Source organism: Manis javanica, chromosome 11 (genome assembly GCF_040802235.1).
Source record: "Manis javanica isolate MJ-LG chromosome 11, MJ_LKY, whole genome shotgun sequence".
NCBI lineage: Eukaryota > Metazoa > Chordata > Mammalia > Pholidota > Manidae > Manis > Manis javanica.
In genome coordinates this window covers 82,469,669-82,486,006 of record NC_133166.1, presented here as the reverse complement: position 1 = coordinate 82,486,006, position 16,338 = coordinate 82,469,669, and the positions used below count along the sequence as shown (strand labels likewise).

The window sequence follows — 16,338 nt, the reverse complement described above, 5'->3', positions numbered from 1 at the left end:
TTCTCATTTGAGTTTGTCAGTGCTTATATTGAGGGAAACCTTGAAGGAAGAAAGAGCCCATTAAAAAGAGGAAAAGGGAAAGGGGAGACCTACTGGGATAAAGCAAATTGGCATTTCAGGGTATCTTCTGCTACCTTTACTCTTATATTCCTAATTTAATTTTTCTGTTTGATGCATATATTTGGATTGGCTCAGTCAACACTGGTGTTTGGATGACCAGGAAAGAATATAACTGGAAGAGAAAAAATGAGGTAATACACTTGACAGTTTGATTATATTTTTCTTATTGCAAATATTAAAAACCACACAGCTGAAATAAATTGTGTGAAGTCAAGTAGCAAAATGCAGTTGATGAGAAAAAGACTCAGTGGCAACTCATTCACTTGGAAAAATTGGGATATAGCTCAGTTGAATTACATAAAAATTAAAATTATGACTATTTTTGAAAGATGTTAATTTGCCTCAGGTCCCCATCTCCCAAATCTCCCCTGTTCACCTCTTCCTGTGATATTTAGTTCAAAGGTAGGTCTTTACACGATTAGGGGTGGGGAGGGTCATACATCAGGCATACAGACCTTAGCTTCTAAATATCTGCGCCTCTCCCTTCAGAGCGACCATGCCCTGGGGATGTGCGCCTGCCTTGCTGGGGGTGTGTAGGCCACAGGCTGCTCGTGGGCTTCTTACTGAATATTAATTTTACCTGAAGATCTTTCAAAGGGAGAAAACACATCTAACCATCAGGTTATTTGAAACATTGTTTTGTAGTAAAGCAAACATGTTAATGGAGTAGAATAACAAATTTTCATGAATTTGTAAGGTAAAACAAGAGACTTCAAATTATTTAATTGTGGAGAGTCACTTAGGTCTTGCCCTGACCTCTTTTCATATTTTGCTCGAGAATCGGAGTAAATTTAGAAATGTCTGAGAAGTGCTGCAAGTCATGCCTGGAGTTGGGCGGCAGTGGTGCTGACCACACAGACCCGAGCAGAGAGGAAAGGCAGGTCTGGGGGGCTGGGAGCTGGGGGCCGGAAGGCTTGGTACTCAAGGAGTCAGCTAGAGCCCCGAACAGAGCCCACTGTGGCGTGGGGTGGAGAAGGCAGCTCTGATAGGGCCGCAGGGTGCTGGGCACAGGCCAGGGGCCAGGGTCTGGCCTTCAGGGGCTGTCAAGAACCCCCTCCTCCCCCAGTTGCCAAGTCCCCCCAAATGAACATGCTTCCTAAGAACGGATGAGGCACTGTGTAAGTGAAACTTCAAGAGAAGTCCCCTGGCCTAGCATACTCACAACCAGATGGCCACCGTAAGATCCTTCTAGAGAAATTCTGGTCCTGTACCGTCCTTTATGTCAACCAAGGTGGTTTGCAGGGTGTTTCTAGGGGCAAGGAAAGTCACACTGACTTACGTATGGTCAACGGTGCCTTTGAGGAAAGCAATTAGCTCTCCTTAGGGCCATCCTCTCCTTTCTTAAAGGGACCCCATTTCACAAATAGAAATCTAATTGGGAGTCAAGTAGTTGACCGAATTGACTCCTCATTTGTCAGTGTCTTTCCAGGCCCCATTATTTTTAAAAGTTCTCATGCCAATTTAGGAAAAAAGCTTCCAGTTACCCTGTAATCAGTCACAAGGTTAACTGGAACCCAACAATCCTAACATTTCTTTTTTCCTCAAGCGCACTTTTGATAGACTAATTAATGTAGCATGTCTTTACAAGATGATGTTGGATGGTATAGAGATGCACAGATTTACTAATACAATAGCTTCCCCTTATCTACAGGGGATACATTCCAAGACTCCCAGTGGACATCTGGAACCATGGACAGTACTGGACCCTATATATTCCATATTTGTTTTTTCCTACACATACATACATATGATAAAATTTAATTTACAAATGAGGCACAGTAAGAGATTAACAATAATAAAATAGAACAATTACAATATAGTGTAATAAAAGCTACATAATGTCTCTCTCAAAATATCTTATTGTATTGTACTCATTCTTGTGATGTGAGGATAAAATGCCTACATGAGAGGAAATGAGGTGTATGATGTAGGCATTGTGACCTAGTGTCAGGCTACTACTGACCTGAGGATAGGAGGATCACCTGCTTACAGACAGTGGTTTCCCACAGGTAACTGAATCCTCAGAAAGCAAAACCATGGATAAGGGGGCACTACTGTGTTGTATCACTTGAAGCCCTTAATGTGGAAGATCTTTTAGAGGGAATGGTCCAGATAATAAAATCGAGTACTTTCAGTAAGTTTTCTGGTTGCATTTAATAATATTTTTCTTGAAATGGTCAGTCTAATATTTTACTTTTGACTTTTACAGTTGGAAACTGGATCCCATTTTAGAAAAGGATATTAATAGGACTAATGTGATATGTGGAGTCAGGTTAAGGACCAAGCAAATATACTGGCTCAAGAGCTGAGGGATTATCTGGCAAGATTACTTAGAAGTTACTGAAACAATTTATGGCTGCATTTATTTTACAAGCAATGGATGGACTGTTGTAAAAGCTCTAATTGTAAGTAGCTGCATTATTTGTGAGATGTTCAAAAACTCTTCAGGATAATTATAAAATACCCTAAAACTCATGGCATACCAAATGACATCCTGCATCCAGCAAGAGAGCAAGTTATAAAAGAGCACAAATTATCAAAAGCATTGTTAATATGTTACTATCTAAACCATGTATTTTTTCATTTGTGATATATTTTTCAATTCATGCCTCCCTAACATTTTCCAAAGTAGTTATTCACCCCACTCGGTTTAGTAAATATTGAAAAATGGAACCATGCTCCATAATCTTAGTTTTTGACAGCAAAGTTTAGGAGAAATGAATAATCTTACATTGCATAGTACTGTTTGATATCACTTTTCATTTAAAAAAGTCAAGTAAAGTTGATTTTTATGTTCTGATTGTTTATTGTTTAGAATCTATCATTCCTTTCCATTTCAACAAGATTTTGAAAGAATATACAATTCTTTACTCAAGGGGAAACTGTGATAGAGGTAATAGAAGAAAACACAAAAAGCCAACTTTAACTATTAAGAACCTTCTGGATACCCGACATACAAGGGCAGTGTTTGAGTGGCCAGAAGAGCGCTTGTGTCAGCAAACATTGGGTGTGGGCTACACATTACTGGAACCTGGCTACTGTGGCAGAAACTTGCAGGGCTTCAGTTTTCTGATGTAACAAGATGTCTGGAAGTAGACAGGTCGGGACAGGTGCAGCTGCTTGAGGAAGTTATCATGGACCCAGGCTCCTGGTCGGCACCACCTCCTTCATCCTTTGCCAGTGAGTTTTATCCTTAGGGTGGAAAGCCCACACCTGTCCTCTGGCACCCCATATGCCTTTCAGGAGTAGGTAGGGCAGGGAGCTTTCTCGGTTTGAAGATTTGCCCTTAGGCAGGAAGGGATCCCACCACCCCAGTCCAGCCCATCACTTGGCCACACCTATCCCTCATCTTAAAATTAATTTCTCATCTTGCCACTCTTGATACAATCTGGGTGCTTTCACACCCAGGCAATGGGTATTAGGTGAACTGCAGTGTCTGCTGTCCTTTGCATCACAATCAACTGTGTTGTTAAAATTTAGAACTTCTGGTCAATTTCTGGGAGCTGGCCCCTGGGCTCCTCGTGATTAATGCATACTGAAGCTTGAGAACCCCTACACAAGGGTAGGGGGCACAGTACCATATACGAGGCAGACAGAAGACAAAACCTCCTTCTAGGCATTATCAGGATGCTTTTGGCCACCACGAGCTACAAGATTACCTTTCTGCGTATCTTATAACCAAATCATTTGCTGATTCTTTGAAGTCACACAGACTGCCTCTCAAATTCCTTAAGCTTCTCTCATAGCCACAATGGTCATATATTCATCCTCAATTGATCAATCTTTGGATGCATAATACAACTTACTCTGTTCTCCCTATGAAAATTGAGAGCAATAATTCTCATTAGGACAACCCTACTCTTCAAGCCCAACAGCATTATTAAAAACATACTTAGGATCACTTCTATCCTGGAAATGCACATTCATTATATTTGGAAAAGCATACTTTTACAAAGCCTCATGGCTTCTTGGCTGCTTAGTGATAGAGCCTGAACTCCATTTGAGGCTATATGACTCCCTTTTCTTTGAGCTTTCTCAGCATCTTTGTACTGACATCCATCATCTGTGTGGATAGGGTAGAGAGGGCCAAGTAAGACACTGGGGATTGGGCTCCTGAATAAGTGAGGACAGGGGAATTAGGTTTACTGGGGGGAAAGCAGATGAATTCAGTTTAGCATTTGTAAATTTAACGGCAAATGTCCCATTGGTCAGTAAAGACAAGATTCAAATTTGAATAATTAATGGAGAGTTAGAATTCGACCTGTCCTCCAAGTTAAAGCCAGACTCTCCAAGAGACAAGGACTACAGAAAGCAAACAGTCAAGGACAGAGAAGCGAGGAAGCCATTGCTAGGCAGGTCCCGGGATTAGAGAGAAGAAATTTGCTCTAAGAGGACGAGAGAATGTTATTTCTTTAAGTGCAAAACAACCTTTGATATGGAGAAGAGGTAAAGGTGGGATGCAGGCCCTCTTGGTCCTCTCAGACGAGCATCCCCAGGGCGTGAGCAACATGGGATCTCATGACATCCTCAACCTCAGTGCTACCATTTTACTCCAGGCTTAATGACTTGTCTACATGTGGCACCAGGCACCATGTTTTACATTATTCTACCTGATAAAAATATAGAGGGCTACATGCAAGAGACTATACCACGTATGGGGCACTTGCTTTTAGAGCTAGAACTCATGAGCTTCCTAAACCTGAGAGCCCATGACCTTGGAATAGTTTAGTATGCTTTCCAGAAAAGCCCAGATTCCATAATCAAGATTCATTTTTCTAAGCCCAGCCATCCAATTAAAGCATTAAGTTAGGAGAGCTCTTTTATGGCAGGGGTTGCAAACTTGAGAGACTGCAGGACCTAGGGGTGGCATGGATGGAGCTATGTGAGGAGCCACATGGGCCAAGAGGTATGGTGAAATTCACATTCATCAGCTATTCCTCCACTTCCATTATATGAAATTTTACGTATCTGTCTTTGGAGAAAAGTACTAATGTCAATCCTAGCAAGGAACCTCTGCCCTTCAGGACAGGAATCTACTAGTACTAAAATGTGACAACAGATGTCTCTGATTCAGTTTCACAAAGGATTTATTTACTGCTCCCCAAATCAAAATTCTTCCCCACTACAAGAATAGTTCTGTAGTAAAACATTTTTGAACACCCTTTCCTCTCTTCCCAAGGCATGGCGTTTCATGTGCCCATTGTCATGGAGCAGACTGACACATGGAAACACTCCGCATGAAAGGCATATGGCACTGTCATACTGCTCACTTTCTGGTCCACATCCCTGGCAGGCAAGTGGAACCCTTTCTACAGCCTCCCTCTTTTGCTAGACATTTACTGAAAAATATTCTTTATAGAAAAATAAGGATCCCTCCCCTCTGCTCATCCCACTTTAGTTACCTACTGGAAAAGTACAGAGCTAAAGTTTTTTTCCCCCAGCTGTGATCAGAACACTGAATACTGAAGACCATCTAAATAGGTTACTCTAAGTTCTTGGTTAAATACTTACATATCTGCAGAGGAACTTGAACCTCAACTTTTGTTGCTCCCCAAAATGAGTAACAGAAGGGAGGGTTTCATTAGAACAGTTAAAAAGAACTGACAGTCTTTCTATGATAGAGCAAAGCAAGCTCCAACCATCAACAAATACTACCTCATGGATCATAAATCCTGCAGAGATGCAACAAGATCTGAGTCTCAAAAATAGCATCTATTTCAAAGAGAGTCACCAGGGACTGCTACAATCCACGAACAGATCAAAACGCTGGTGAAGGCACAGAGGAAAGAACCCCAGGAAATTTCTAGTGCCACTTTCATTTAATAAGCCAGTAGAATAGCAACCTAAAGACCTTGGCTATGATCACATCAAGGCGTTTTTATGGAATCGCTGTTGGAAAACATGATTGGCAGCCGGCACCTCAAGCTCACTGTGCTGAGTGAGTGGTTCCAGTACCGACTCCTTGGAGACCTAGGGCTGGGGAGTGTAGCGGAGGTATTTCTTGCCAGATGGAAGCTCTTTGGTGAAGACTCCTTTTGGGAAAAGTTTTTTGGCTTCCTCTTCAGGGATGGTTGGAAGGACCATCACGCTATCTCCATCCTATTCAAAGACATTGAGAATGGTGGAATTCAGTCTATTGTGAAGTCTAAGGGCAAGAATTAACTTCAGAAAAGTAGCTACAGGGGCTAATGAGACTAATCAAGTATTATTTGCTACCTCCCCTCAAAGGCATGTTTTCACAAGTTGACCGTTGACACTTCTGTGAGGGAAATATTTCCCTACTCTGTCAAGAAATAGATCTGTCTTAAAGTAATGGATTGCCACTGCACATTAAGATTTTAATTCAAAGTCCTTACTCTTGCCTTGCATAACTGAGTCCTGCCTCTCTCATCCCTGGCCCCTCATCCCCTCCTGCCCCCCCTTTTCCAGGCACTGTATCTTTCCTATTTCTCCAACATGTTGGGCTCAGTTTTAGGTGAAGCTCCCTCCTGTTCCTTCTGCCAGGATAACAAATATGCATCATGTGGCCCCTCACTTTCTTCTTGTCTTTCCCAAAGGGCCCTTTACAGAAAGGCCTTCCTTTACAGACAAATATAAAACCAATCCTCCCATTCCTGTGCTCCATTCTCCCCACCTCGGCTTGGTTATTTGTCACACTCCTTGCCACCTGGTATGCTACAAACTTGTTTGCCAACGTGTCTCTACCCAGCGGAATGTTAAGTTCTATGAAGGCAGGGACTTCATACTGTTCATTGCTATACCTTAGTGCCCACTGCCTGGGCTCAATAAACATACATTTAATGAACGGATATAGAATTTAAACGATTTGCCTGTCAGAAGAAAACAAAAAAAAAAACTGGTATTCAGGTTAGCATATTTAAAAAAATGTAGCAGCATTAAGATACTCTTGTGATAGTATCTACATTCTATATAAGGCAGAAATCCTAGAGATTAAAGATTTATGGACAAGTTCCAGAGAATTCTACATGGGTTTAGAAGACTGAAGCTTAAGATAAATGAAATGCTTCATGACATTCACACACCAAATAGTTTTATAGCCGTGACCTACGTGGTCAATGTAAGTTTTGTTGTAAATGTTCTGCTGTCAGAGAAAATTTAAAGGTTAAAAAAAAATCCTTTTATTAGGAAAAGGACTCATTCTGACCCATTAATTTGTCCAAATAATCTAAAAGTTAGAAAGCAATATAGGAAGCTGGTGTTTTATATAAAAGTTATTAAAGACCTTGAAAATGGTCCCTCAGTATATCTTTCTTAAACTCGGCCACGAGGAAATCTTCCCAGGTAACACAGACCCTGAAGGCGGCCATTCAGAGATGGTCCCCAGGCCATCCAGGTGAGGGGGGTCCCTGCCCTTTAACATCTTTACCTTCCAGTCCACTGGGGTGGCGACCCTCTTCTCCGCTGTCAGCTGGAGAGAGATAACTACGCGGAGAATCTCATCGAAGTTCCTGCCGGTGGTGGCTGGGTAGAGGATAGACAGCTTCAGTTTCTTATCAGGACCAAACACAAACACCTGCGAAGCACACACATATATAAGCAGGAAGCGTTAGGTGTTTTTCACATTAAAGCCTCTCAGAATGCCCTTCATCATTAAAAATGTTCAAGGGTGTAAAAAATAAACCAAAACCACAACAAGAACAACCCTAAACATCTAGAAGGATACATCACACTGCTGATCTGGGTGGCCAGGATGTAGATAATCTTCTCCATGTTATTGTTCTAAAATTTAGAAGACAATTCATTGGTTTCTGCTGTCTCAGTAAGAAAAGTTGACACGCAAACCGACTCCAGGAAAGGCCTCAGAAGATACTATGCTAACTAGGGACGCTAATCATGGAAACAGACATGAAAGTTGATGCTGGTCCTCAAAGAGTTATAGATTTTTGCTGATGAGGGACTGTTTTTCTCTAGTGGGTTAGGAGAGAACAGGAATTCAAAACCAGAGTGGCCTTACGAAGAATACATGTGATCCATCACTTTAGAGAGGACTGTCAGGAGAGCTAGAGAAGAGTTTCCTCACTTCTAGATGACATCTTAAAAAAACTACTTACTTTATGTAGCTTTCCAAAGGCTATGAATTAAGAAGTTTAAAAAATTTAGCTGAAGATTTTACTGTGCGTCGGCATCACAGATCATCAGTGAGACCGCCGCGAATAGTTATTTTGGAATTGGAGGCGAGCACCTGTTTCCTCTAGCTGCTCCACACACACTTAGACGTAGGGCCTGACGACCATGTAATCTGACTTCCACAACTCACCACACGGGCAGTCACAGGCATGCCCTTTTCGTCCTTCTCTGCTGGGTCCAGCATGCCCAACAGGATGGCAAGCTCCCGATTCTTATCATCAATGATGGGGAAGGGTAACGTTTCTCTGGGCTCCTCACCGTTGTAAGCATTGATATCCTGCAAGGCAGATGAGAGGGAAAGAGAAATCCAAACCAGGTACATCTTCTGAATTCAGTCAAGAGGGGACCATTATCCCCCCAATTTTCTCTAAGCAATTTTAATAAGAAAATGAATGAACACTCCTCATCCCAATTATCACAGACATGAATAACAGTATGGTATAGTACTAAGGTCATAACCATAGATCGTTTCCATGCCCAATTCTCTTACTACTGTGAGAAAGCTGCAAGCAGTAAACTCTTTAAAAAGTTGAACAATATAGAGTTAGATCTCAATTTAGGGTACCTCTGGGTACCCAAAAGAACCACCAGAAATAATGGGTTCATCAGTCCATCACATCGAGAAATAATGTGACATGCAAAGATTAATTCATAGATCTGGTCCCTTCCTCAAAAACACCCTAACTCAGACATTAAGCCGTTGTAAGAAGGGGAAAAAAATTATAAAACTTAAACACAAGAAGGGAGAGTTGAAAATATACTTCAAGGACAAGTCAAAGGTATATTTTTTATGGGCAGAAAGGCAGAGGTAAATTTACACTGAGGTGAAATCCACACAGAAAACAAAGCCTTTCCAGCCTGAACTAAAAGACAGTAATGTACCGTTCCCCTCTCTCTACCCTCTCTTCCCTTAGTAAAACTTCATTCATCTCTACTTCTCCTATCTTTGGAAGCTTTTGGGGGGGAAAAAAACCTAGCTTCATTATTTGATCAAGCATTGATACAGCACTTAAGGTGGGCTAACCTCATGATAAGTACATGTGGGATACATATGAGTAAGACACAGTTCCTGCCTTCAAAGGAATTTCTACCTAGTTAGATGGTTCCCATATGAAATACCAGCAAATGCAAAAATGTAATACTTGGACGTCAGATTGTGAATGGTGAAGTATACTACCATGTGCAGAACTGCTGCGTTAGGAAGGATTCAAGAAAGGGGTAGGACTTCTACCTGCGTCCTGAAGGCTGGGTATGATTTTCACAGGGAAAAGGAAGGCATTATAGGGATGAGAAACAATATTAATGAAACATGTAGGCAAGCTTGAACATAAACTATTGATAGGAGAGTTTATCAACTCTTTTATACTTTGCATCAGCATTACAGATGACCAGTGAGAGTGCCACTATTACAGTTATTCTGTAATTAAAGATAGGCCCCTATTTCTTCTAGTTGGACATCTATCCCATTTCCTTTAGCTAAGTTAGCTTTGTAGAGTTTTAGGCCTTGGCTGGGTAGAGTTTCAGCGAGTACTGGAAAAGAGATTTTAAAGCTGGAATAAGGTCTATTATGTGGAGCCTTGAAAGTAATAAAGCAGGGGTTTGATGGCATGCCAGACACACAGAACCTTTGTGGATTTCTCAACAGAAATGCAATAGGATAAAAGTGGCATTTATAAACTTTGAAATGGATAGCAACAAATACAACATATGCCTTGATTTTATTATCTTAACTTCCCTTCTGCTGTCACTGGCTGCCTATCAAGCCACCACAACTAAATAATAATCGATATGGCTTCATGCTAGAAGCACCTAGAGGTTTCCTCTATAACTAGTTCCATGTCAAAGTTTGGGCTCTATGTCTGATAGTTAGGACTTGTTTCCCATTCAGTGCAATCACAATTTTGAAAATTCTAAGACAGAAGTTGACCAGTTAAGATAAACCTGGGTATGCTCCTATACTTTAAAAGGTATTTCATAATCCAGTGATCTTTAGTTTTGATTATTGCTATGCAGTCATTTTCAATCCTGCCACTGGCTGGATAGGCATTACATTACATCCATGAACACCAAAGAACCATATGCCTTGGCTTTATTTTATCCTAAATCAGGCTAATTCCTACTTTCTATTATCTAGTATCAAAAAACCAGCATTGGTTTGAGGTTCAAATCACATTGCCATCATTTTCTGGCAGGACAACCTTGAGCAAGTCCCTCCAACTCTCTGGGAGAGAAAATTTTCTCTGCAAAAGAGAGCAGAAACTACATACACTTCCCTTATGGGGCTGCTACTATAAACCAGTGAGAATACTGCAGAAATGCCACTTAGCATTCACTGCCAAATGGAAGGCATGAGAAACACTCCACCTCAATGAGAAAGACCCTTCTCTCTTCTTATCTCACACATAGGACTACCTGGCATGACATGGCTAAGGGATGCAGTCCCAGGCATCCACTTGCAAGTCACCGTTACACCTTTTATTCAGTTGCATGCAAGGTGCTTGACATAGTGCCTGTTATGCAGTAAGCATCCCTTGAGTCACCCCATCTTTATTTAGTAGGACAGGGCAGCAAAGTCATTAGGATGTTCTCATGTTGAGTGTAGACCACATTTATTGTTCAAGTGAATAGTTTTGTTCGGAGTGGACAAGTCCTTCAGTTCTTTTATTCAACAAATAGGTACTGGCTGCCTGGGATGCAATGAGGACCGAGCACTGTTGCCACAAAATAGGAGCCTCTCCTGGGCCTCCACTCTGGCGGAGAGTCACAAACAAGCAAATGAAATCAGCAATGTCCAAGGTATTGTAGTAGATGGTGACAAGTGCTCAGGAGAAAAATTTATCAGAGGCGGATAGGAGTATGGAGGGGAGTTACACCTGTAGGACACCAACAAGATCTTCATGAGGTGTCCCTGGAGTCAAGGCCTGAAAGAGTCCAGGACGAGTCACAAAGACACCTGGGGAAAAGTTTTCCAAGTAGGATTCTGGTTATATTTTGCAGGTAGGGCAGACAAGTTTGCTGCTGAATCAGACATGTGATGTGAAAAAACCATAGGAATTAAGGATGACTCCTGGATTTCTGCCTGAGCAACTATAAAAATGCAGTTGCCATTAGCTAAATTAAGGTTCTGGGATTAAGAACAGGAGCCCAGTTTTGAACACAGTGCTGAGTAGGCAGTGGTTATGCCCATCTGGAAGCCAGGAGAGTCTGACCTAGAGATGGAAATCAGGGAATCATAAAGTATAGATGGGAGTGGATGAGCTTCACCAACCAAGTATAGATAAAAAGAGAAGAGGTCCAAAAAACAAGTCCATGCAACTCCAGCATAAATTAAAGAGTCGGGAGATGATTGTACTCAGTCTGGGCATGAACAGAACAGCTACAGATGTAGCGTCTGGGAAGCCAAGAGGGGAAACTGTTTCAGGACATACAGAGATCAGCTGGTTGAATGGTGCTGACTGGACAAGAAAGATGAGGGCTGAGAACTGACTACTGGATTGAATAAGGTGAAGGTTACTATGTAATCCAAGTCAGATATTCAATTAATTAGAGAAGTCTGAGTGTGAGGTTTACTTGTACCTTTGCCTTAAAAAGCCAAGTTACTCTATATAATTATAACGTGTTCTCTAAAAGCCCATGCCAAATCAGAACTATACCTTGCTCCAGGCAAGATGGTCTTCAACACTGTCTATTGAAAGGGCAATCATTTTCACGTTCCTCTTGGCAAATTCTGGTGCCAGCTTTGCAGCTCTGCCAAGCTCTGTGGTACACACTGGGGTAAAGTCCCGGGGGTGGGAGAAGAGAATGCCCCATCTGAAATGAAGGAAAAGTAGGTCACAACTGAATGAAGACGTTATCACCCAACATCATGGAGAATGAGAACTCACAAATGCTAGATCAAAAATGGCTTTGCTTTTAAAATGAATGCTTCCAAAGACAATTACTTATAAAATTTCTGTTGAGAAATACCTTTTGATCTTACCTCTAGAAAAGCCTATGTTTAAAGCCCAATTCAAAGACAGGACATTTATAATAAATTATTTTAAAAGACTGTAATTTAAGGGTGTTGCCTCCTTTAATAACTACAGGGCCACCATGACTCCTTTTCAGCTAGTAAACTGTGCTTCGCAAACCATGTAGCTTATGGAAATAACTATTTTTTTCTAAGCACAGAGACTCTGACATTCAGCTCCCAGATTGGGTGTCCCAGTATGCCCTGAATCCAACAAATGCCTGACTGCAGTAATAAAGATTATGTAATCTGAAATAAATAGGCTTCTATCCTCTATTTATATGTAAAATTAAAGTTAACATGTGGTTTACTGAAAGGGAATGGATATAAAAAGTTTTTGTAAAACTACTTTACTGACCTAACCTGACAAACAGGACACCCAATATTTGTGCCTTGACAAAGTAATAGCACTTTTAAGAGTTTTACCTATCTCTTCATTTGCATTTTCTTCTTGCTTTAGACCCAGTAGGTAGAAAAGTGACCGCCTACAATGTACAGATTCTCAGATAGCCAGTACCTAAATCCTCACAGCCTAAGGTTAAACTTGTATCGATTTTAAACATGTTTCAAGCTAAAAGTCGCCAAAAACCTTTGGAGTACCATTTCCTTCTCCTTGGTGACAGATAGTACTCTTTCTACTGAAAAGAAAAAATTTAACTCTCGGTTTTCCACATGGCTATTGATTTACAACATTTAAGCAGGACTCTGAAGATTACTAAATATAGCCTAGATGTCACAATGACCTCTCCAAAGTTTGCCAAATTTCCTGAAGCACAAAAAACAAAGGAGAGACAAGGATACTTTCTTCTCACCTCTATTTGCCATTCAGCTCTCAAGGCTTCAGGAAAGGAAAGACCCTCTTATAAAAAGGGTAGAAGGCCCTAAGGCAAGCCTGGGAAGGGAGGAGTAAAATTTCAAGATTGTGGAGGGGTGCGGTATGTTTACTTTTTTATAAAGGGGAATACTGGGGACACACACATTTTGAAATAATTGAAATGTAAGTAAAATCTAGGCCTTAGTTTCTAGGGAAAGGATTTGTGTAAGGGTCAGATGTGACTTCAGAGAAAGTCTCCAGAAGTTGAAAAAAAAATGAACAGAGCATTTTTTCCTCCTGTATCGTCAAAAGGGTGATGAATTAGACAAGTTAGGTGTTTTTTTTTCCACTGTGAGTCGAGACTGTTTTGCTGATCATGCTAAAGGATCATTTTACGCCACCTCACATCCTCCCCTTTTAGAAGCCAACTCCAGTTAATGCATGGCTAGGAGGAGTTGTAGACTCTCTGAGAAAGTCTTCCTATTGTGGGCTGAATCTCCCAACTGCTGCTCTTCAAAGTAATTCAATTACATTATCCCATTTCCTTCCTTCCTCATTTTCAAAAGACAAAAGATTTCCTCTTTTACGGTAAGGGTCCCCACTCACTAATACCACCACCACCACCACCACCACCACCACCACCAATGCATGTTTTATTTGGTGAAGATGTGCTGTGCAGAAGCTGCTTCTAGCACATACGTACAGAAATAGTGATAAGGCTCAATAAAGTCACCAAAAGCGGCACCTAAACCCCTTAGTTGTTTCCAATGGTCAGGAGGCAAAATTTTAAACTATTAAAATTATTTAAATTATTAAAAAATTTCCAAAAAACATCCCATAAAGAACGGGGTTTGGGAAAAATTATATTGGGCAAATCCACGTATTATGATAGAAAGTGCTCAAGCTTCTTTCTGGGGTAGGGCAGGGAATACTGTCCATGCCTGATGGGAAGCAGACTCGTATTTGTTCACAGATGCAGTATTTTTCTCATCTTCCTGCTGGTGGCTCCCAGAGAAGGTACCAATTTTAACCAAGATAGATCAGAAACCAATAAACAACAACCTCCCTTACCCCACAAAAAAGTAGGGTTAGCTTAGTGACAGCATTTATATTATTTCTAATTATATCACAAATATGCTTTATGTTAATATTTATCTTCTCTCTAGAAAACCTTAGGGTTCTGGCAAATTTTTGTTTTATGGGGTCAGGGCTGTAGGTAGAAAAGGGAAGGACCGTGCTTTGAAAATCCCATGGGGTTCTGGAAAATACTAATACCTAGAACCCCACTATGAGACTGGAATCAGTCTGTATTTCCGAAGTCTTTTCCTGCCTTTAAAGTCTGAGTGCCACTTATCCTTTTTCTAGCCTGGTTCTCTTTCATAATGCTTAGCTTTTCCCTTAACCAGTGGCTGGAAAATGGATTTTAAGGGGTGGTAGGGTTGGGTGGGCTTCAAGGATAAGATTCTCTCTCAGTTCTCGGTACAGCTCTGTCAATCACTGATGACCCTAATAAACTTCCTCGTCTGTATATACATATAGATACCTAGATACTGTTAAACCTTCCATCATCAGTGTGCAGGGCCCACTGGGACTCCTGAACCATAACATAACTAGATACATCTGGGATGTTTCAAATTAAAACTAAGCAACTTAGAATTGCTGATTCAGGAGTTGTAAAACCAGGGTGACACCAATTTACTCTTAGTCATAACGGTATAACTGCCAGCAGACCATGGGTCACCAATTCGGCTTTCACCAGCAAGAACAAGTGCTTGCTGCTGGAAGCCACGTGGAAGGGGGAGGAGGAGGCACTGAGGTGGCACCACTGGGAAACAAAAGGGTCTCAGAGCGGGGCGGCACACGTGTCCCGGCGCCTGCCATGGCCTACTCTGCCCAGAATAGGTCACAGCAACTCAACAACCTCAGCGGGGTCTTCCCTCAAAGTGTTGCAAGTTCTGGAATGAGGGGCACACATACTGAGCGTTCTCGGTTCCTCCCAAAGCTGTTACCAAATGATATCATCTTGACCGCGGGAGGAGGCTCCAGACAAAAAGTCTTTCAGCCACTTATTTGGTAGCTGGCGGTTTAAAATTTTGCATTTTATGCCGCGAAGCCTGCAGATGTCATTGCAGCAAGCAGAACCCTCAGTTTAACACGCAGGGCCCTCTCCGAACCTTCAACAGCAGTGTCTTCTGATTCGGTCTTGGGAACCAACCCTCCCCAGGGAGCAAATTCCAGAACACAGAAAGAAGGTGCGATCGACGCCGCCCGGCCCCTGCGCCCCAGCCTCGGTTTGACCGCGCTACACGCAGTTTACGGAACGAGTCAAACGCACAACAAACCGTTCTCCGCACGGCCCCGCGCTAGCGGACCTGCGGGAGCCTGACTCGTCCAGTCTCCCGCCCCGGAGACAGCCCGGCCATGCCGGGGCTCGCGGGGACTCGGGGGAACTCGGGCGATCCGGGGCCGGAGCACAGGTGCATCAGGGGTCGGGGGCATCGAGGGGATCCCGGGCCGGAGGCCGGGTAGGGCCGAGGCTGGGGCAGGGGGACCGGACCGGCGCGGCTCTCAGGCCCCAGCGAGCAGGCACGTGAGGGAACCGGTGCGGGAGGAGCGGGCGGAACAGGGGGCCGAGGGGGAGGAGGACGGAAGGCTGAAGAAATATGGAAGGCAGCTCGAGTACGGCCGTGATCCGAGGCCAGGGCAGGGCTCCGAGGGGGGCCACTTACGAGTCTCCCAGATAGTCGTGGAAACGGATGCGGCCGATGGTAGTGTTGGCCTCGAAGTTGGGAGCCTCGTCCCCGAGGAGGAGACCTCCGGGCATGGCGGCGGCGGTGACGCGGGAGGACGAAAAGCCGCAGCCACGACAACCAGCAGCCACTTGATCGGCCGATGGAAGTGTGCGCTGCACGGTAAGTGGAGCCCCGGGAGGCGGGCGGGAGGCCTAGCCTGGGTGGGCGGGGCCGCGGCGGGGCGGGTGGGGCCGGATGGCGGTGCGGGAGGAGCGGAGGCGGAGCAAGAGGGCAGGGGCGGAGCAAGAGGGCAGGGGCGGGGCAAGAGGTGGACCGCCCCGGCGCAGTCCCAGGCTCCTAGCTCCCGGACCCGGTAGGTCCCAGCGCGCGTCTCCTCACGTGACCTGGGTTCTGTGACGTCGTCCCTGGAGGCTAGGTTCGTTGCAGTGCGTTTGGGCTTTGGAGGTGCAGGAAAGCGGGACGCGTAGGGAGGAGACCGAAGGCAGAATCGTGAG

The 16,338-nt window shown here is 43.2% G+C and overlaps 2 protein-coding genes across 3 annotated transcripts in view; one reads left to right on the top strand and one right to left on the bottom strand.

Moving 5' to 3' along the window:
* Nucleotides 1-2,912, top strand: part of SLC9C2 (solute carrier family 9 member C2 (putative)) — a 96,440-nt gene extending 93,528 nt beyond the window's left edge. The window contains exons 28-29 of one of the 2 annotated variants that reach the window (XM_073216769.1): nt 196-251; nt 2,330-2,912. In XM_073216769.1, coding sequence (XP_073072870.1) covers nt 196-251; nt 2,330-2,365 — 92 coding nt within the window. In that variant the 3' untranslated portion in view covers nt 2,366-2,912. Of the gene's footprint in view, nt 1-195; nt 252-1,771 lie in introns of both variants that reach the window. The other variant, XM_073216770.1, reaches the window with a different exon arrangement.
* A 2,277-nt stretch (nt 2,913-5,189) lies between these two features.
* On the bottom strand, nt 5,190-15,990 carry PRDX6 (peroxiredoxin 6). The gene is made up of 5 exons (XM_037013710.2): nt 15,821-15,990; nt 11,922-12,078; nt 8,399-8,545; nt 7,508-7,654; nt 5,190-6,219 (listed from the first exon to the last, which is right to left on the bottom strand). The coding sequence occupies exons 1-5, from the start codon at nt 15,913-15,915 to the stop codon at nt 6,091-6,093; spliced, it is 675 nt and encodes a 224-aa protein (XP_036869605.1). The 5' UTR covers nt 15,916-15,990; the 3' UTR covers nt 5,190-6,090.
* Between the last annotated feature and the right edge of the window lie 348 nt (nt 15,991-16,338).

Excerpts from the sequence above, each read along its gene's own strand:
- PRDX6 (XM_037013710.2), bottom strand. The coding sequence starts at position 15,915 with ATGCCCGGAGGTCTCCTCCTCGGGGACGAGGCTCCCAACTTCGAGGCC. Across the intron at positions 7,655-8,398 it reads TGCCTGTGACTGCCCGTGTG|GTGTTTGTGTTTGGTCCTGA; the intron begins GTGAGTTGTGGA and ends TGTGCTTCGCAG. Across the intron at positions 6,220-7,507 it reads CCACCCCAGTGGACTGGAAG|GATGGAGATAGCGTGATGGT; the intron begins GTAAAGATGTTA and ends GTCTTTGAATAG.